The sequence below is a fragment of the Kluyveromyces lactis genome (assembly GCF_000002515.2).
Source record: "Kluyveromyces lactis strain NRRL Y-1140 chromosome A complete sequence".
In the NCBI taxonomy this organism is placed as follows: Eukaryota; Fungi; Ascomycota; class Saccharomycetes; order Saccharomycetales; family Saccharomycetaceae; genus Kluyveromyces; species Kluyveromyces lactis.
The window spans coordinates 685,346-705,943 of NC_006037.1; the positions used below are offsets into that span (position 1 = coordinate 685,346).

A 20,598-nucleotide genomic window follows, 5' to 3' on the forward strand; every position below is an offset into this window, starting at 1 on the left:
ATCATTTATTGCAATATAGGATGAATATCACGTGACCATAAGGTCTCCGGTTAAAGGTGATCTAGATATATTGACCGTCAATATGATCACACAGGTTGTAACACCAGTTCCGTGCATTCTTCTGCTCTAACTAAGAAAGGTTGTAGTTCACTTCAGGGACGGTTAGAAACCAACTCTTTCCATCGTATCCTTCATTATTCACAACTCCGCCACTATATTACAAAACATTTAATTAATTCATCAAAGAGATTAACACTTTGAACACTGTATATCTGGAAATCAGAGAAACATATGCTGTTGTCAAGCCTCTTAGTGTCGGTAAAGACTCAAGGTCAATTGATACTAGTATAATGGCTGATCTTTACGAGGCTAGAGTTAGTTCTGGCGGTTTGTCGAGGCCTTCAGACACGGATTTTTTGGATAGTAACGACAACTTTGATGATTTGGACGATGACTTCCTTGACATATACAACTTGAGCTGGAGGCAACGTATTGTTCAACATGGGAAACGGCATTTAAGAAATGGCAAGGATAAGTTTAATGCGTTGAGCAGACGAAAGAAGGCTCTTGTGGTGTTTTTAGGGGTCCTTGAAATCATATTAATCTTTATCACAGTAGTTAAAAGGGAAGCGATAATGAAAGGGTTGGTGGATGCCTCTAATGATCTGAGACAGAAATGGTACACACCTCTAGTTCTAATGCTACTTATATTAGCGGTTTCGTTCCCGCCATTGATCGGATACTCATTTTTATCTCTCTCTACAGGTTTGATCTATGGGCTTTCCTTCAAGGGTTGGTTCATTCTTGCCATGTCCACTGTGATTGGATCAGTTCTCTCATTCACAGTATTCCAGAGATTGTTGCATTCCCATGCTGAGAGATTGATCAGAATGAATCCCAAATTAGAAGCTGTATCATCGGTATTACAAGGTAATGACAGCTATTGGATGATTGCTCTTATTAGACTTTGTCCGTTCCCATATTCTTTCATTAACGGTGCGATAGCTGGTATTTATGGAATCTCAATCAAGAACTTTGCCATTGCTAACATCATCACCACACCAAAAGCGGTTATTTATCTCTTCGTTGGTGAAAGGCTCAAAAACATGGGAGAAACAGACTCGGGTTCTACAAGGTTAATCAATTTCATCTCTATTCTATTGGCTAATGGATTTTTAATATTAACAACGTGGTTCCTCTATTACAGATTCAAAAAGAGATACTTAGAACTACAATCTGAACAGCAAAACTCTTTTGACATCTTTTAGAAAGAACGGCCCAAACGTGAGTTATATCTTGTATTATTCGCAAACAAAGTTGCAATGCTACGTGTGTAGCGCGGTATATACTTCAATGAACGGTCCCCATTAATATTACATATATATAAGTGCCTCATTTCGTTGGCTTGAAAACATTTTTGAGCTTCTTTTTCGGTTTCTTCTTAGTCACCTTCGATGTGGATACTGTTAGATTTATAGGTCCATCTCTTATATTGGCTTTTATTTCCTCTTCTTCTTCTTCTTCTTCCTTTTGACCCGATTTGACTTCTTCAGCGTTGGCCTTCTCGATTTGTTTCTCCAAGAGCCTTAGCTTAATCTCTTGGTCACTACGTTCGGCTTGTTTCAATGACTCTATTTGTTTCTTCCGTATCATATTTGGTGAAGACGAGTCGATATAACTTATCATAAACCGTCCTGGGTCTGTATCGCTAGTAAGCTCATCTATTCCATGGATCCGTACTTTCCCCCCCTGGCTTAAATGTTGTATAAATCGCGTCAATGATGTGAATCTCGTAGCGTTCATATGGACATGGTCTTTGTCCTGAATAAACTCATTGTAGAACTTATTAGCTTCCACTTTCTTCTCACCGTGCATAAGCCGTAGCAATCGAAGGAAATCCTTCTCAAACTGAACCGTATACTCTTCAATATCCTTATGAGTCACTTTACTAAGCTTCTGCAAGTGAGATGGCGACTTAGAATGCGATTTGAACCCATTCTCGTCTCGACATTGTTTCTGACATATCTGACAATAGAATCGAAGCTTCTGCAAACCTCTCATCTTCATCTGCTTGTTCAAAAACGAAGCACTACCAACATCTCCGGATACCATGGTGTCTGGCTTACGATCTTACTATAGTCTGATATTCCCTAAACACCTCTATGCTTCTAGGATTCTAGAATCTTTGCGTCTTGTATTTCATCTCATCTCATCGCATGGACTGAAGATATGTATCTGCATTTTAAAGCTTTGAGGACTTTACTAACTCCAACCTTTAGACAATTTATAAAATAAAAAGATGGATAAGTAACATATATAGTACCCTGATTAAACCTCCAACCTTGTGGTATCTGATTACTGTTGGTACAATTCATAATAGTTTCAACTGATGTTCAAGAACGTTTTCAGCCGTCTTTTAAGACCTCAGGCTAGATTTTACAATACTCCGATTCCAAGAGTCACTTATAAAAGATTCAATGGCCGCACAGGAAACTCATTCACACAGCTGTTATTCGACAAAACCTCGAGGAAATACCTCGCTATAGTGTTTGGTACCGGATCGTTATTCTATTTGACTCATTTAGAAGAGGCTCCTGTTACCGCGAGAACAAGGTTTATCTGGTTGCCAAGGTCACTTGAACTCAAGATTGGCCAATACACTTACAACTCGGTTCTTAGTGAGACTAAGGGGAAAATCCTACCGGAATCGCATCCATTAACGAGGAAAGTGACCAAGATTTTCCACCGGATTGTGGAGGCTGCTGAGCACGATCCAAGTGTGGATCAAAGCCTGTTGAAAGATGTTCAATGGAAAATTCATATTGTCAATGATCCAAGAGCACCACCTAATGCATTTGTGCTTCCAGGTGGTAAAGTGTTTGTCTTCAGCAACATCTTACCGATATGTCAGAATGAGGATGGGTTAGCTACGGTCTTATCTCATGAATTTGCTCATCAGCTTGCCAGACACACAGCAGAAAACCTTTCAAAGGCCCCGGCCTACTCTATTCTGGGAGCATTGATATATGCAGTCACCGGATTAGATGGGATCAACAGACTTCTAGTAGATGGGTTGGTCAGAATGCCAGCTTCGAGGGAAATGGAAACTGAGGCTGATTATATTGGATTGATGGTTATGTCTCGTGCATGTTTCCATCCAGAAGAGTCCCTTAAAGTATGGCAACGTATGGCAGCCATGGAGGAACAACAAAAGCGTCGCGGTATGGTGAATGTGGAATTCTTATCCACTCATCCAGCAACCACAAGAAGAATTGAGAACATGGCCAAATGGTTGCCAAAGTCTCAAGAGTTGTACTCTCAAGCCAACTGTGGCAATTTCGGAGGATTTTACAACTCGTTCCAAGATGCTTTTGGGTACGGTAACTCTGTCTCCCCTGAACCCAGAATCACTGTTTGGGGTATCTGATATGCTTTAAAGTTCAACAACTGTTCAATTACATGTACAAAGATGTATATATTCGTCGGTCGGTCAATTATTAATATATACTACTAGAAAGGTCTTCTTCTTTTTATTCCAATCCTAACCGCAGGCTGTTCCTGACGTTCATTGGTTGTCCTTCTCATTTCTATACTGTTCGTCTTATTTAAAGCAGCAGAAGATTTGTCGGTTTCTAGACGTTCCAATTTATCCTTTGCATTAAGCCTTAGTTTCTCAATTTGAAGATCAATTTTGTCCTGGTGGTCCTGATCATCGTTATTCAGAGAAGAGTTTAGTCCGAACTGATAGGATTGTTCTTTTCGTCTCTTTATATGATAGAAAATACCACTGTATTCCATCAACCATAATGGGTCGACAGCTGTCACGACATTTATATATTCCTTTGTAGTCATCAAAAGTTCATGATAGACGACATACGCTGGAAGGTCACCAAGACCAAATAAAGCACTTGTTGGATGTACTTTGAGATCCATCCCTGTTTTTAAATGAACATATTTGCCTAACCCTGATAGTTTGGCAGTCTGTTGGATGTAACCGGTGCATAGACATTTTCTTATTGGAGCCCAGTCTGACCCAGAAGAAGCCATCGGTAAATTCAATTTTCTTATCACATAGAGTAACTGTTCTCGAATGTCTTTAGCTCTTTGGAGAGATCTGAATTGTAAGAAGCGTGAATTACACCAATGGGCAGAATATCTGTTGGCTTTCCATTGAGCATACACGTTAAGTAGGGTCAAATGATCTGATTCAGGGATGAAAAACCGGCTTCTGGCTTGGTCAGATTCTTCTTCACGTTCCTTCGGCCTATAGAAGACAGACGGAACCGAAAGCATAGATACAATCGTTAACATCTCTTCGGTACAGCCATATTGTGATGCACTTATTAGTACCCTGGAAAGAAAGGGCTGTAAAGGGAAGGCACCCATCAGTCTGCCTAATTTAGTTAGATGACCGAAGTTGTCCAAAGCTTCTAAGGCCCAAAGATCGTACAACGATGTCATTAGATTCTGCGATGGCGGTGGATCAATGAAAGGGAATTTCGATAAGTTGTTGATATTCAACGATTTCAACTGCAAGAGTGTATTTGCCAAATTTGTCCTTTGAATTTCTGGGATGGCCTGAGGATACATATCTTCCATCGCTGAATCATGAGTGAAAAGTCTATATGCGATACCAGGGCCCGTACGACCAGCCCTTCCTGACCGTTGATTAGCATTTGCAAGTGAGATGGGTGTGATTCGCAAACTATCAAGGCCGATTTTCGGATTATACACCTTCAATTTGGAGTACCCACAATCTATGACATATTTAATACCGTCAACTGTCAATGATGTTTCAGCAATATTTGTGGCAACAACAATCTTTCTAACGTTTTGTTCTTGTCTTTGAAATATCCTTCCTTGTACATCTGCAGGTAACGACGAGTAAATTGGAAGAACTTGAACATCCGCTAATTGCTCCTCATAATTTGCCCCGTATTTTTTAGTATAGATCTCAGTTAAGCGTTCGATGATGGTAGAACAAGTTGCTTCAATATCTTCTTGACCAGTCATAAATATCAAGATATCTCCATTTGAAATTGGTGTAGATAAATGTATATCTAAAGCTTTTTGAACAGCAGATTCAACGTAATCAGGTACTGGATGGTTAGTGTAAATGATTTCGACGGGGAAAGTTTTTCCCGGTATGAAATATTGTGGCGCATTACCAAAGAATTGGGAGAACTTATCTGCATTCATTGTTGCCGATGTCACGACAAGTTTTAAATCGTGTCTTCGAGCTAATAATGTTTTGAAGATCCCTAGGAGCACATCGGTGTTCAAAGATCGTTCATGAGCTTCGTCCATTATAATACATGAATATTTCTCAAGCAACGGATCTATCATTGCCTCCCTAAGGAGTATACCGTCGGTCATAAACTTGATTTTTGTTGAATCCGAAGTCTGATCTTCGAATCTGATTGAGTATCCAACTTTAACACCAATTGGGGTATCCATTTCTTTGGAAACTCTTTCAGCAACCGATACAGCTGCTACTCTTCTTGGCTGTGTACATCCAATCATTCTACCATTTGCAGTGAAACCGTCTTCGTAGAGGAATTGTGCTAATTGTGTTGTTTTACCTGAACCCGTTTCACCAATAACCACAGTAATCTGGTTATCTCTAATATGGCGCATTAAGTCGTGTCGTACTTTATAAGCGGGTAAAGACCTTCTCACTGCTTGTATTTCTTCAAAGCTCTGCTCTTTTTCTTTTATAGCAATGGGCTGATTAGGTTGCTTAGTTTGCGCGTCAGTTGAACTATCTTGTTTTACTCCTAGAACTTTACCTAAGGCGCTACCTTTTAGCTCGGTAGCGTTCTGAGATTTAGATTTTCTATCTCTATGAATCCTCCTCATCGCTACAAGCTTGCTGCCTCTCCTTGCATTAATAGAAAAGTCGCTCTCAGGGTTTCTTATCGGATCTGCTATTCCCTTATTTGCATTTGAAGACATATCCAAAGCACCCACTATCGCAAGCTCTCCTGACTGGTCATGGAAATCAAGTAAAAACGGAGGAATAATGGTTTTACGCTCATTCAACGATAAGGAAGTTAATTGGATTTCAGGTTCATTCAAGTCAAGCTCTCTGTCGCCGCCTTCGTACGGATCTTGCTGAGCTGGTATATATTCATCATCGTGAATGACGTTATCAAAATCATCATCATTATCGTACCAATTTCTATCTTGTGCAGTAAAATCCTTGGCGTCCTTTATATCTTCCACATCACTACCTTCTGCATCGATAAGTGTGCCTTTGGTCGCTTCTTCTTTTTTTACCATGACCACTGGTTCAGTGTTTTCTGAAAACTCATTCAATTTTGCTGCAGTTTGCTTCGTAATACGTTTCAAAGTCAAAGGCTTGTTGAATTTTGGTTTCACTTGTACCTTCACAGTAGAAAGCTCATCTTCATCGTCGTCTTCCTTGTCATCCAACGGAAGTTTAACCACAAATTTTTTCCTTATGGTTCTTGCTGGAACAGCCGCTGATTCTGGCTTTGGAGACTGCTTATGTGCCTGTAATTTTTCAAAAAGTTGCTTCAAAAACTCATCTTTGCCCTTAAATTTCCCCAAAGCCTTAGCACCCCCGATGAACTTGTTTACATCCTTATGAATACGTGCAATCTGCCTTAAAGTCTCAACAAACTTCTCTGTCACTCTTGATTCCGTATTCTGTTGAATCCATTCTTGAAGTTCTGCATTCATCTAATTCTGTTGCTTGGTAAACCTACCACCTGGCGTAAAACCTGATGAGACAGAGCTGCTAATGAAGTATCACAAGGACTGTTTATGCCATTATTCTTGTCCCATCTCATAGCCTTTCAGCTCTTCCTGTTGTGAATAGGAACGACATTTGATGTTGATGTTGGGATTACCCGGCTTTCACGTGACAAAAGATACAGAATAGTCCAAATTGGCACTTCTAAAAGCTGCATAATATCGCCAATATAAGCCCTATTTTAACAGGTCAGCTCACACTCATTCATAGTACTAATCGATATTATATAGAAGCATCTTCAGGTAGGTATATCCACTAGAATAATCCTATATTTCTCGAAATAAACTGTTTTCCCATACTAATCCTGTCTGTCTCATCAGGATTTCTATCTGAAAAATTTGAAAGCATCAAACTGAAAGATTTAGAGTCTGCAGTGCGAAACATGGTGATTGATAGTTTAAATAACAAGTTTTAGACCCTTACACCAGGCTTATAATCCCCAATTACGCTGTAGAAATTACATTTGACATATTCGCTACAGTATGGTGAGACTATTTTCGACCAGCGCCCGTGCGGCCAAGGATCTTTCAAAGATAATTGATAAATCAGGTAAGTTACCTAAGATCGTTGGACCAGCTACCATTTACAATCCAAAATCATCTGCCTCCAATTACAAAGGTTATTTGAAAGCCAAGATTCCAGCAGGTCTATATTACGATCCAGCTCCATCCTCTATCCATGGTTCTACTAACTCAGAAACGATTCCAAAATCTTTCTTACCGGCCACTGATCCAAGGCACGACATTATAGATGACCTAACGCAAGGTAACGCAGAGATATCGAGGGTAGCGCCAGTGTTACATGAGAAGGGTGAGAAGACCTACCATTTGAAGCCTGAAGACATCGCTGAGATTAGAAGACTAAGACTGGAGGACCCGGTGAAAAACTCTAGAAAAGCTTTAGCAAAGAAGTTCAACTGTTCTCCGTTGTTCATCTCTATTGTTTCTGAACCACCCAAGGAAAGAAAGACAGAAATGAATCAAGTTCTTGAGACGATAAAGAGCCAATGGCATCCTAAGAGAGCATTGGCCAGAGCCGAAAGAAAAAAGAGAAAGGAACTCTGGTACAGAGCATGAGAAAAGGTAAAAGAAAACAACATACTGTATATCTGTAAATAGTAATAAGATAACCATCGACCTTATGTTTCAATCGTTAGTCATCAACTCTATTAAATGGCTTATAACATCTATATATATGCATGTAATATAATACAATGGAAGACGTGCAAAAATTAGTGTCTATCTCAATAAGTTACAGCTGGGGTCATTATCGTTAGGAAAAAATGATACATTAGTACCACTAATACCCATCGTACATCTCTTGGAAAATTTCGTACTCATCTCGGATTCTCAGGATTATATCTTCGAATAACTGCATCTGATACGCATCTTTTATTTGTAGTTCCAATGCAATCTGATGCCTATGCTGTCCCTCGCACAACATTGCTATCTGATACCATTTCTCCCTCCGCTGCAATACCGTATGCAGCTCCTTCAGATTCGATATCACCTGCGTCTCACAGAACAACCTCTCGTCGCTGTTTATATCCTCTTTATCAACTCCGTCCTCTTTATCCGAAACGAATCGAAACCTGTACAGCGACGGTTGCATCATCGTCGACTGATTGGACCCATCCAAATGCAAAAGCTCGTCTACTATAAGCTTCCCCTTCCATAGCAAATGCTGGGGTTCCCACGCTCTTGCAATGCTTCGCGGTACGATATTATACAAAACACAACTCTGTATCACTCGTTGATGCGTTGTCAGCACATTCTCCGGAACTGTCATCCGAAAACGTATCGGCTATATCACTTCTGTTCTCTTCAAAATATTACCTAGGAAATTCAACTCGTTCACCTGTTAAATCACCTACCGGGAATTACCTTCTTGACCAAAAAAAGAATGTACTAATGGACAAACTGCACTGTTTACAACTCACTTCATGCTATCGATAACAACTCATCTCATCTCATCGATAAAGAGATTGCATGTCGACGCAGCAACTGATAAAGAAATTTTTAAAGTCACGTGACAAGTATCAACAGTTTCTGAAAAAATCTGAAAATCTCAATTACAAAAGGTTTCTAATCGCAAGCAATTCTCTTGTTATTCGGTTCAACCTGCATTTAAACTCGAATTATACCGTCTATTGCCTGATTCTCTGACTAAGCGAAGCAGTTTATTATGTCTAAGTTTTATGACGATGATGACGCTGTGGATTATGACGACGATGTACCTGATTTCCAGGACGAGGATGAATTTGACGATTATTTAAACGATGAAGAATTTGAATTGATGAACCAGTTGTTTCCCCTGGCGAAGGAGCAATTAGCTGATTATCAGGGTTGGGATAACTTGGCCGTGAAAGTTGCGATTTTTGATCACAATTTCGAGTTAGAACCTGCATTGGTCGATTTAAAGAGAAGATTCAAGAAAAAGGGTATGTATAATTGGCATTGGACGTGGCGGTGTTTTATATTTTTACGTGTTTTCAGTTATGATTTCTTGTTGGTTCTTCCATGGTAAACAAAATTGGTACTAGGGGGGTCTGCCTATCTTGTATTTTATCTTCTTTGTGGACGGGAAGAGGGTTATGATATATTGTACTAACGGAGCTGGACATGTCGATTGATCATGATGGTCGTGAACGTGGTGCTTATTTGTGTTTCGGACGGGCAGCAGAAGAAAAAACAATTGACTTGATTGAACAGCGTGTATTGTATTGCATCTCTAATGAGCTATATGACTAACTAAGTATCATTTATTTGTTTGTTTGCAGAACAGAAAGTGGAAAAGAAACTATCGGCCTTAGAATTACTGGCTAGGAAACGTGCAGAAGCAAGGAATAAGGCTTCAACAATGGCACCTGCAACAACTAAGGTTTCTCTTCTGGACAAACTCAAGAACGGAGGTGGTAATGGACAAAATGGTAATCCTGTAAAAACAACTGTATCCGTAGCTAGTCGATTGCAATCACTTAAAAGGGGACCCATTACTACTGACAATAACAGTAACGGCGCTGCAACTGCATCCTTTTCACAACCGAAAACTCACACATTGGCATCAAAATTGGCATCACTCAGGAAAAGTAAACCTGAGGGACAGATTATAGAGAAACCCGAAGCGGAAGAAACGAACGTAGAGGTGGTCATCGAAGAAAATAAGATAGATCATGAAAAGAAAGATAAGGATGACCCATGGGTCATACTTAACCAATTGAAAGATTCAGCATATGTCAGTAATATAAACGAAATTCTGGCAATCAACAAGGTACCGTTATATTCTGGCATCTTGGAGAAACTAGAGTTTAATTCAACAACCACGAAAAGGAAACACGAAGAACTGTTTTCAGTCTATTATCCAAATACTAACAATAGAGTAGTTAAAAAACAAGCAATTGCTAACTTTAGCAAGCCATCTCCGGATGATGTCGTAATAAACCAACAAAAGGCAGCATTCGAGGTGGATAAAATTAAAGAAAAGGTCGCTGATTTATCTATACAAGATAAACAAAGTTCAAAAACTGTTGAAAAAGAAGAGGATATCAATGACGATGACGATGATGATGAGAAGTTACCTTTTGAAGAGCCTGTTGTGAAGACTTACAAGAAGGTGAGTGTTCCTACAAAACCTAAAAATGCAATCAATATTTCTTCCTACCTCGACAACAAGAAACCTCATTTGAATTTTGTAGTTCTAGGTCACGTTGATGCAGGAAAATCCACATTGATGGGACGTCTACTATACGACGTTGGTGCTGTTGATACAAAATTGATTCGTAAGTTGCAAAAGGAAAGTGAAATGATTGGCAAGTCCTCATTCCATCTTGCTTGGGTCATGGATCAAACTTCAGAGGAAAGAAATAGGGGTGTTACCGTTGACATTTGTACTAGTGATTTTGCCACTACTAAAAGTTCGTTCACCATTGTTGATGCTCCTGGTCATAGAGATTTTGTTCCAAATGCAATTGTTGGGATTTCACAGGCTGATGTCGCTGTTCTTTCAGTAGACTGTGGAACCGATGCATTTGAATCAGGTTTTAACCTTGATGGTCAGACTAAAGAACACGCATTGCTAGCCAGAAGTCTCGGAATTAAACATATCGTTGTTGCCATGAATAAAATGGACTCTGTATCGTGGTACGAAGGTAGATTTAACGACATTAGATCAGAATTGGCTGTTTTCTTCGAAGAAATCGGTTTCAAAGGTAACGATGTAAGCTGGGTTCCATGCAGCGGGTTAAGTGGTGAGGGTATCTTCAAAACCCCATATCCGCCATCTCAAACTTGGTATCAGGGACCAAGTCTCGTTGGGGAACTTGAAAATGTTGCTTTGAAGCTAGCATGTGTTGATGAAAGTGTTACCAAAGAGCCTTTCCTCTTCAACATTTTGGATGTCACTCCAACTTCCAAAAATACATCCGCCATTATATCTGGTAAAGTAGAATCAGGTACTATTCAACCGGGCGAAACTATCACAATATATCCATCTGAGCAGAGTTGCGTTGTTGATTCAATATTATGCGGCAATGACTCTCAAAAAGTGGATATTGCATTACATGGAGACTTTGTCCAATTGAAGTTGCATAACGCCTTCCCTGAAGATATTCAAGGTGGTGATTTGGCATCTATCGTTGGATTTGATATCCCAAGCTCCCAAGAATTTACCTCAAGACTCTTGACTTTCAGGCTGGATAGACCGTTATTACCTGGTACCTCGCTCATGCTCTTTAGAGGTGCTACAGAACAACCTTGTAGAATCAAAAAATTGTGTTGTACTGTCGATAAAAGTAATCCATCTAAGGTTTTAAAAAAGAAAGTGAAGCATTTGGGTTCTCAACAAGCTGCCATAGTTGAGATCGAGCTGGTGGAGAAAAAAAGAAGAATCCCAATGCTAACATTCGAGCAAAATAAGAAGTTAGGAAGGGTGGTTCTAAGAAAGGAGGGAAGAACAATCGGAGCTGCGTTGATCAAATCTTTAGATTATTAAAAACTTACCGTACATATATACACCATTACGTATCACCGTGTAGTAAGCAATTGCAACAGAGAGAAACGAATTAACCTTAATTTATGTAATCGAAGAATAACAATAGCAGTCCACAAATTATAGCAAACCACATGACCATGTTAGCGAGCCTATCTCCTTTCCTGTTGGCCTGTTTCAACTGTCTGTTACCTTTTTCCATTTCCATCTCCACGTCAGTCTGATTATCGAGCAATGTATTAATATTTTGTGTTTGAACCTGCAAATGTGTAGCCAATTCACTCTGTAGCGATGCAATATCTACTGCGGTTCTCCGTAGTGCCTCTGCTTTTTGTAATTCTTCGTTCTTCAAATTAAGAAGTTCTTCATGCTCTGTGGCCAAGATTTGTAATTGTTCTGAAGAGAGTTTGGACATCGTTTCCTCGTACTGTTTGATTTCTTCAACAGTTGTCGTTATCATAGGAGACTGTGATACAGAAATTTCTTCAGGTAAGTGTAATTGAGCATTGAAATCAATGGCTTCGATATGTCTTTGTCTGGATAATCGTGTCTGCTGAATGGTTGACAACCTATCTGAAATCTTCATGAGCCACATATTCAATGACTGTAATATACCCATACGAAATTGATTATTCACCTTGTGGAAACTGGATACATCGTCAATTGATCTAGAGAAAAATGGTACGGTTGCGGACCATTTCTCTAACTTTTCTTTCATCATTTCTTGTCTCTGTCTTTCATACGATTCCAATTGCTTATATTTCTCGAAATATTGCTGTAATTGAAGTTTGCTCTCTGTATCAAAATCATCTTTCTCCTGATCAGTCATGTCAGTAGCACTTTCGTACCTGGGAGTCAATTGCCTTATCACTATCTGGAATTCCATAATATGTTTCATCAACTGCTTACTTTCTTTTACAAAAGTATCCTTTACACTAAACTTTTCCTTCACCTTTTCTCTATCCTCTCTCGCTTTCGTATTATTCAATTCGTTCCTAGCATCATCAATTCCCTGAGTCTCTGCAATCACTTGCATGTACTTTTTGAAGAGCTCAGTTCTATTACTCATATTAAGGTAGTCACTTTCTTTGTATATATTCTTTTTGACACTTACTCAACATAGAAAAGCTTGAACAAGGAACGCTTATAGTCCCAGATTAGATAGGGTAAACACACACGATAGTTGCCTCTAATTGGACAGTTAATAGACAGTATAATTACCAGTAGAACGGTACCTCCTTAACCAAAGTAACCTTTGGTTAAATTTGATTCGCATTCGTTTGCCAGACCAAAGCTTCATCGAGGATGGAATTAAGAATTTAGGTAGCACGTGACATTGTTTCACCATCATTACCCGGCCATTGAAAAATTCCCACAACACGAAAACGCGTTAAGAATCAGACTACGGCTTTTAAGAGTTAAAGGCCATCTCTAGTTTAAACTCTATCTTACTTCAACCATCCTTCGACTCCTTTGGCGTTTTATCGGATCATTAAACAACCAACATTTGTCAACCATGACGCTGAGCGATGAAAACGTGAAGAGAGTTAAGCTTGAGGCTGTTAACGCGGAAGAACAGCAGTATTTGGATTTATGTGAAAGGATTATCAATGAGGGAGAATTCAGACCAGATAGAACTGGTACAGGGACTTATTCCCTTTTTGCGCCTCCACAGTTACGGTTTAATTTGAGCAATGATACTTTCCCGCTTCTCACTACGAAGAGAGTGTTTACGAAAGGTATTATTTTGGAGCTCTTATGGTTTGTTGCTGGATGTACAGACGGGAAGAAATTATCAGAACAAGGCGTTAAGATATGGGAAGGTAACGGTTCTCGTGAGTACCTGGACTCACTTGGGTTGACTGACAGAAGAGAGGGGGATTTAGGACCAGTTTACGGGTTCCAATGGAGACATTTTGGGGCCGAATATAAGACATGTGATGATGATTATAGTGGTCAAGGTGTTGATCAGTTGAAGGAGATTATTCATAAGTTGAAGACAAATCCATACGACAGAAGAATAATTCTTTCTGCATGGAACCCTCCGGATTTCCCCAAGATGGCTTTACCGCCATGCCATGTTTTCTCGCAATTTTACGTCAGTTTCCCCAAGGGAGAAGGTGCCAAACCAAGATTGTCATGTGTACTTTATCAGAGATCATGTGATATGGGTCTAGGAGTACCCTTTAACATCGCGTCGTATGCGCTACTGACGAAGATGATTGCTATGGTCTGTGATATGGAACCTGGTGAATTTATTCACACTTTGGGTGATGCGCATGTTTATAAAGATCATGTTGATGCATTAAGGACACAAATTGCCAGAGAGCCAAGAGCTTTCCCAAAATTGAAGATAAAGAGAAATGTCAGTGATATCGACGATTTCAAATACGAAGACTTCGAAATAACTGACTATAACCCTCATGGGAAGATTCAAATGAAGATGAGCGTTTGAGGATCATGGATAATTGGTATCATTTGTCTATCTAATGTATGTACTTAATATTATCTATATCATGCTCAAATACCGGAAAAAAAAAAAGATTCATATGATATGTGCCATATGCTGGTATCGAATGTTGGTATGGGACGGGTTGAATGCTGAGGTAGTTCTATCATATGCTTATTTCGTCATTATGAATTCTTTTACGTTTTTTGTTCATGTCTTCTTTTGCTCTGACACGATGTGTCCTGGATACATGTTTCAGAGAAATTCCATCTATAATTTCAAATGCTGCTAGATCTGAAGTAGCCTGTTTAGTTCTTGTCGGTTTCACGTTGCTATTTTCATTTTCATCAGATACATTTGGATCGGACGAGTTGTTTTCAATAGCTTGTTGCTTTGTGGGCAATGTGTTGAACTTGACATCTTTAAGCACTCGCGATTTAGTGTGGCTTATTGCTTTTACGGCAGTAGATGTTTTAACTTTTCTGTTGATAGCGTTAGCTGATAATTCTTTCAGAGCGATTTTAGGTTTAACGTTTTGTGCAAGGTGAATCTCATGTAATGGTAAAGCCGGTGGTTCCTTTCTGTTCTCTTCTTCCACTGTTGCAATGACGACATTTGTGTCAGGTACGCCAGCAGGCACTAAGAGTTCTTCCTGATCATCGTCATCAGACGGTATTCCCTGTTGTTGGTTATTTCTACGTTTCACTTGTAAATCATGAATATCGGTGACAGTTGTGGCATCCACCAATTTTTCAGTGGGTCTACGCATCTTAGCACGTAGTGATGGGAGTTTATAGTTGACAGCTTTGCCTCTAGTCCTTCTTTCTCGTTTTTCATCATCTTTATCGTAATCTGTGTGGGGCATAATATCATCTTGGCCACCTTTCAGTTTCGTCCTAGGATGTTTCATGGAATGTTTAATTTTCGATTGTGATGGGATTGTGCACTGGACGATATTCATTGAGTCATCAGCCTCATTGTTGTTTGTCTCTTCTCTGTCGTTGTATACATCAATTTTCGATTTCGACGTTTCCAGTAGGATATGTGAATGCTCGTGAGTTGAAGTTTCCTCTGGAATGGAATATTCAATGACTGATGTAGTGAAATTGTAAGAATCATCTTCGGCAAGTGCAGTTTCCATTTCTGTAGTATTATTTTTATTGGTATTGCTACATTCAGTGCCTGTGTTAGTAACAGATGGAAGGACCGGTACCAAAGGTATCGTAGAGACATTCTCTTTTCCCTCGTCTTCACGCTCTTCTTTTGTATGCTTGTTCTCCTGAGACTCTTCCTCAGGTACTGAGGTGGCTGCAGTACTAGGCGGCGGTTCATCCTCAGTTATCGGCAGTTGATTCAGTTCTAGTTCCGGGTCCTCATCGTTAAACTCGAAATCTGCAGGAATGAACAACGACTCTCTCCGTGAACTCTTACGCCTCCTCTTTCTCAGAGGTCGTACCTCATCATCATTCAGCTCGAGACTATTCCCGCTATTTTCATGGTTATCTTCCGCAATTGGATCCTCAAACCCAACTGGTTTCGTTGTGGTATTTGCACCAGTAAACTCCACTTTCTTCGCAGATCTCGGGCTTATACCATTCGAGCCTCTCAAAATCGGTTTAAGAGGGTTATCATGAATACCTGATTCTAAACCCTGGCTCTCCCGTACTGTGGTCAACAATTGGTTCATTTGCAAGAATTTTTCTACAATTCCGTCCTCTAACGTCTGGAAAACAGTATTGAGCTTCTCACGATAGCGCAATTCACCCATAGAAAGCCGCGACCGTAAGGAAACATTCTCTTGCACCAATTCACTCACTTTAGTCTCCATATCAGTGATTTTCATCATAAGACTGGAATTATATTTCGCAAGCTGACTGTTCTGCTGTAAATAAATTCCCTTTTGTTGCTCAAGCATAGCTTGAAATTCATCGTACTGCGAAGAAGCGCTCATGTTGCACTCTCACAAAACTTAGTAACACTATCCGCCGTCAATTCGGGTCCCTATAGACTTAGGAATCGCTCTTCTTTCAGTCAATGAACAGGTTATTTAAACGCTGAATGAGATCTAAAGCTTTGAATGTTTTCATTGTTTACGTTTTGTTCTACGATGTAAACACAAAAAAACAAGATTACCCGGATCATATTTAGTACTACATTTAATTCAAATGAGGTAAGTTGGACATGTAATGGGCAATTTGATGTTATCCAACCCTTCGTTCATTCTAAATAGCGGTGTTAATGCTTAGCGTAGCTTGTATAGATCAATCTCCCCTGATACAAGTCGGTTTTCTCGAGTTTTCTTCCTTTATTTCAATATCGGAATAATATGAAATCACGACTTTGAACTAATCTCTACAATGTGAATTCTTTCAAAGACTAGAAGAACCAAGAATTATCAGCTAAGATAGACACTTCTCGGAGCGAGTTGGATGATATATTCTAGCTGAAGAGTAAGAGGTTTGGGTCACCTGAAAAAAAGTTGTCAGTATGGCATTTGAAACCGAGATCGAGACTAAGAGAAGAGAATTGAATTATTTGAAGCATGTTTCTGCATTGACACAGAAATTAAAGGCTCAATTGGACGAGCTGAGCGTTCAGGTAGCGCAGATGAATAGCAATGCTGTGACTGTTAAAGACGTAATGGCTAATTGGGACTCGGTTCTTCGGTCTATCTCTCAGGCTTCGATATCTTTACTTCAGTATACAGAAAACGACTATGAGACTGGGAAATGGGCCAGTAAAGAGGAACATAGAAACCAACAGGGCGCTGAAGATGAAAGTGCTGCGTCAGAAAGTTCAGAAGATAACCAGCAGCGGCAACAGGATCAATTACCTCCGCTTCCGGAAACTTTGGTACGGGTGAAAGTTGCAGATGACGTTGAATAACGTTTTTATTGAATATATACATATGGTGTATAAACAGGTTTTATACTATGTACAATTAATTGGTGTGGCACCTTCTTCTATTATTGAATTAGAAAGATGTGGGACTTGTCTCGATTGTGTTAGTTGCGTAATTGATGACACATTGGTTACCGGTTTCCTCGTTGATTTCTCCAATGATGGATTGTAACATCGTAACGTCCAAATTCGAATTAGCGAAAAGAGCAACCTCTCGTTTGACGTCGCTAGCTAATTTATTAAGATCGGTTAGTCCATGGTACATGCCATCCAGGTATGAGTCAGTGATCAATTTCTCATTGGCCAAGTTGTCGATGATTGGAAGTTCGATACTTTGATGGTAGAACTGCTGCTTGAAAAAGACCCTTAAAGTTTGTCTAACCGCATTTTCATCGGATAAGAGACACCTTCTCCAGATCTGGTACTCGCAGTACTTTTTTACTTCAGTGGGTAACGTGTGATCAATGGCAAGGATACTCAATGCAAATCCATAAGAAGTATCTTGATTTAATAGTGTGAATAATTCTATCATATGCGGCACTGAGAGAGATTCTCTCCTCTTCACAGCATCGCTCAAATATTTGAACAAAGTTCGATAGGTGGTAAAGTCTTTGAATAGTGGGTTGAGAGTTGATTCTTGTAGTTCTTGGGATAGAAGAATTTGCCCATCGATGAGATCTAATTCGGTTTGAATTTCGTTTAGCTTTTCAAGATCTTGAACTTCCGCGGCAAGAGCTGTTAATTTGGCAATACTCAATTGTGCCTGTCTTTGTTTCAAATCTTGACCCAGCGATTGAGTTCCAGTAGAAATACTCAACAAAGTTGTAGTTGCTTCGTCGTATTTATGGCAATATATGTTTCCAATCCATTTAACTTTGCCATACTCGGGACATTCTCCTAAGAACTGGTCCAAATATTCTGAATGGGTTTCACCAAACGATTCGTAAAGATCATCCCATAGCCCTTCCTTGATATAGTAGGAAAATAAGGATTTTGCAAAGTCGTATCCGTATTTCTGGAAGAATTCATCGTATAGAGAGAATGCGGTAATTTTTGGCAGAGATTGCAAAGTTTCAACTAAGCCTTCAAAGTCTTGGTAAAAATCTGTGATTAGAATTGAATCCTGAGACCTGTTAACATCCCTAAGGACCCTATTCCAAAGTAAATGATTTTCTTCGAAAAACTGTTTATAACTAGAATCAGTAATGGCATTTGCATCAATCCACATGGTTATTTGCCTGACCATATAAAATAGAGACTTAACCAATAGCAGTAATTCCTCTACAAATTCTGACACAACGGCAAGATCTTCAGAGGCATGCCTTAACAAGAAGAAGATGTCATTAAGATTTTCTATTATGCTATTTGTTGTGAACCAAGGGATATTTTTTGATACATCATCTGGGCTCATCTGGAAAAGTCCATACCTGTAGCTGTTTTCACATTCTTCTAATATGGAATGATAAACTAGTTGATTTATAAGCTTTGCGATCTGAGATTTTAACATAGTTTCATTTGTGGATTTCATTAGGTCTTTCAAATGCTTCAAAAAGGCGCCCAATAATTCTGGAATCTTAACAATGCCGTCTGAGATAAAATCAGAATCCGATTGATAGGAACTTTCTGATAGTACTGTCTTCCAAGCTTGTGAAATAGATGTTGGTTGTTGCGGTAGTAAAGAGTACAAGCTTTCCAAACATTTTATCATTTCAAAATCAGAAATCAAGTCCAGTTTGAATTGGGAAGATGTTTGATCCAAAAAATTATGAGCAACAAATGTGAGAAGTCTTTCAAAAAGTTCGCTTCTTATTTTTAAGTGTTTCATGGGGTTGTTAGCAACAGGCGGTATGTGGTTTGATAATGCATATTTAATCTCATCACTGGACATTTGAATATCTGTTTCAATTTCTTGTGGTTGTAGATCTAGATTGTCAGGTAAGTTGAAGTCTAGTAATGAATCCGTTGATTGTCCTCCAAAATAGACGTATTGATCCACATGAGACTTTATGAATCTAATTTCTTGGAAGTCAGAGTTTTCGTATTTTTCAAAAGTCTCCAACTTTAACGCACATGTTCTTCCATCAGTAATGTATAAGGAACTTGAATTACAATCGTACCCAAGAACTTTCATATCTTTGTTAAACCGTATAATGTCCTCCCATTTCCTTTTAAATGGATAATTAGAGTCCAATTTGGAACTTGTTTGAGTTAGGACAGCAGCATCAGAGAATAAAGTGTAAACAGACGTTATCGGTAAATGTTCCTTGGTGTATGCAGTTGGGACTATAAGTCTTGGGGCAAATTCATCTGATAATGGTCGCGTGTATGTGTTTAATCTGTAAGTAGAGAAGATAGCGAAACTGTTAGTATCTTCATCCACAATGATGGTTGATAGTAAATAGTGCGTTTCGTTACTTTCCGCTAAGAAACTCAAGAACAAGTATGCATCCGAGTCTCCTGATAAAGGATGACAATCGAGTAGTTTCAGTGTAGATGTTGCCAAGGGGAAATGCTCTAAGACTGCCTGTGAAATTTCAGACTGTACATTTAAATCGATCTTTTTGTAACAATTCCCAACAGATGAAAGGTTCCACACCTGATATCGCCCGCCCTGGGTTAAAATAGAAACTATTCTTTCTCCTTTACCGCTGATTTCGCCCAATTTGAGAGATACCACTCTCTTTGATTTGGACATGGATGAAAAGATTCCGACTTGACATTTTATTATGGTTTGTTTTAGCGATACAAAAGGTTTCCCGTTAGCATCTCTTATAGTACAAAACTCAACACGCCCGTAATTTGTCGAAAGTAATATTCCAGCTGGTTCTGCATTAATCAAATTCTCTACATATTCACCGTCACGTAGTTTTAAAACTGATTTATGACGTTTGGTTTGCGTCAAGAAACTTGCCACTTGACTCACAGTATCAACATCTTCATAGAATTGAATGTCACCGGATCTACTGTTCACTAAAAATAAGCCAGGGCTTGATTTCAAGTCACGTTCGAGCACACTAGGCCACGTAAAGCAACATAATGGAGGACGGGACCATGATTCATATTCCTCGTCATGTAATGGAATCCTTACAAAACTAGGGTGTGTTTCAGAAGATAAAAATGGCCAAACGTAAACATTATCAGTATCGCAGCATAAGGCGTACCCAGATTTTGCATCAACGCTACAACATAATTCCACATTACTGGGCAAAAAACTTAAACTTGGCGCTAACTTCGATACCTTATACTTCCCATTCTCTGTGATAACTTGTTCATTCGAAAATTGTACATTGGTGACAGCAGAACCAGTTGTCGTTTCCTCAGCAGAGATTACTGAATCCTCTGGTGCTGCTGCTGGTACACTAAGCTCTTTCCTGAGCTGAAACAATTGCTTCATCTTGTACTATCTTGACACTGAAAAAAAAAGCCAAAAGAATCACCAAATGTAAAACTTTGAAATTCTAATCTCAATTGATCCACTACCTTG

The 20,598-nt window shown here is 39.3% G+C and overlaps 12 protein-coding genes across 12 annotated transcripts; 6 read left to right on the forward strand and 6 right to left on the reverse strand.

Moving 5' to 3' along the window:
- Positions 1-350: 350 nt before the first annotated feature.
- On the forward strand, positions 351-1,268 carry TVP38 (Tvp38p; the record flags this gene model as incomplete). Its single annotated transcript, XM_451341.1, has 1 exon — positions 351-1,268. One exon carries the CDS (start codon positions 351-353, stop codon positions 1,266-1,268), a length of 918 nt encoding a protein of 305 aa, XP_451341.1.
- A 124-nt stretch (positions 1,269-1,392) lies between these two features.
- Positions 1,393-2,112, reverse strand: RTS2 (Rts2p; the record flags this gene model as incomplete). The annotated part of the gene is made up of 1 exon (XM_451342.1): positions 1,393-2,112. One exon carries the CDS (start codon positions 2,110-2,112, stop codon positions 1,393-1,395), a length of 720 nt encoding a protein of 239 aa, XP_451342.1.
- A 277-nt stretch (positions 2,113-2,389) lies between these two features.
- On the forward strand, positions 2,390-3,427 carry OMA1 (metalloendopeptidase; the record flags this gene model as incomplete). The annotated part of the gene is made up of 1 exon (XM_451343.1): positions 2,390-3,427. One exon carries the CDS (start codon positions 2,390-2,392, stop codon positions 3,425-3,427), a length of 1,038 nt encoding a protein of 345 aa, XP_451343.1.
- An 83-nt stretch (positions 3,428-3,510) lies between these two features.
- On the reverse strand, positions 3,511-6,705 carry PRP16 (DEAH-box RNA helicase PRP16; the record flags this gene model as incomplete). The annotated part of the gene is made up of 1 exon (XM_451344.1): positions 3,511-6,705. The coding sequence occupies one exon, from the start codon at positions 6,703-6,705 to the stop codon at positions 3,511-3,513; it is 3,195 nt and encodes a 1,064-aa protein (XP_451344.1).
- A 555-nt stretch (positions 6,706-7,260) lies between these two features.
- MRPL20 (mitochondrial 54S ribosomal protein mL58) lies at positions 7,261-7,854 on the forward strand (the record flags this gene model as incomplete). Its single annotated transcript, XM_451345.1, has 1 exon — positions 7,261-7,854. One exon carries the CDS (start codon positions 7,261-7,263, stop codon positions 7,852-7,854), a length of 594 nt encoding a protein of 197 aa, XP_451345.1.
- A 223-nt stretch (positions 7,855-8,077) lies between these two features.
- On the reverse strand, positions 8,078-8,566 carry KLLA0_A07777g (uncharacterized protein; the record flags this gene model as incomplete). The annotated part of the gene is made up of 1 exon (XM_451346.1): positions 8,078-8,566. The coding sequence occupies one exon, from the start codon at positions 8,564-8,566 to the stop codon at positions 8,078-8,080; it is 489 nt and encodes a 162-aa protein (XP_451346.1).
- Positions 8,567-8,962: 396 nt separating this feature from the next.
- On the forward strand, positions 8,963-11,767 carry HBS1 (ribosome dissociation factor GTPase HBS1; the record flags this gene model as incomplete). Its single annotated transcript, XM_451347.2, has 2 exons — positions 8,963-9,218; positions 9,534-11,767. The coding sequence occupies 2 exons, from the start codon at positions 8,963-8,965 to the stop codon at positions 11,765-11,767; spliced, it is 2,490 nt and encodes an 829-aa protein (XP_451347.2).
- Positions 11,768-11,843: 76 nt separating this feature from the next.
- Positions 11,844-12,833, reverse strand: UFE1 (Ufe1p; the record flags this gene model as incomplete). The annotated part of the gene is made up of 1 exon (XM_451348.1): positions 11,844-12,833. One exon carries the CDS (start codon positions 12,831-12,833, stop codon positions 11,844-11,846), a length of 990 nt encoding a protein of 329 aa, XP_451348.1.
- Positions 12,834-13,280: 447 nt separating this feature from the next.
- On the forward strand, positions 13,281-14,219 carry CDC21 (thymidylate synthase; the record flags this gene model as incomplete). The annotated part of the gene is made up of 1 exon (XM_451349.1): positions 13,281-14,219. The coding sequence occupies one exon, from the start codon at positions 13,281-13,283 to the stop codon at positions 14,217-14,219; it is 939 nt and encodes a 312-aa protein (XP_451349.1).
- A 160-nt stretch (positions 14,220-14,379) lies between these two features.
- Positions 14,380-16,164, reverse strand: SGO1 (Sgo1p; the record flags this gene model as incomplete). The annotated part of the gene is made up of 1 exon (XM_451350.1): positions 14,380-16,164. The coding sequence occupies one exon, from the start codon at positions 16,162-16,164 to the stop codon at positions 14,380-14,382; it is 1,785 nt and encodes a 594-aa protein (XP_451350.1).
- Positions 16,165-16,700: 536 nt separating this feature from the next.
- DAD2 (Dad2p) lies at positions 16,701-17,099 on the forward strand (the record flags this gene model as incomplete). Its single annotated transcript, XM_451351.1, has 1 exon — positions 16,701-17,099. The coding sequence occupies one exon, from the start codon at positions 16,701-16,703 to the stop codon at positions 17,097-17,099; it is 399 nt and encodes a 132-aa protein (XP_451351.1).
- An 88-nt stretch (positions 17,100-17,187) lies between these two features.
- NUP133 (Nup133p) lies at positions 17,188-20,508 on the reverse strand (the record flags this gene model as incomplete). The annotated part of the gene is made up of 1 exon (XM_451352.1): positions 17,188-20,508. One exon carries the CDS (start codon positions 20,506-20,508, stop codon positions 17,188-17,190), a length of 3,321 nt encoding a protein of 1,106 aa, XP_451352.1.
- Positions 20,509-20,598: the final 90 nt, after the last annotated feature.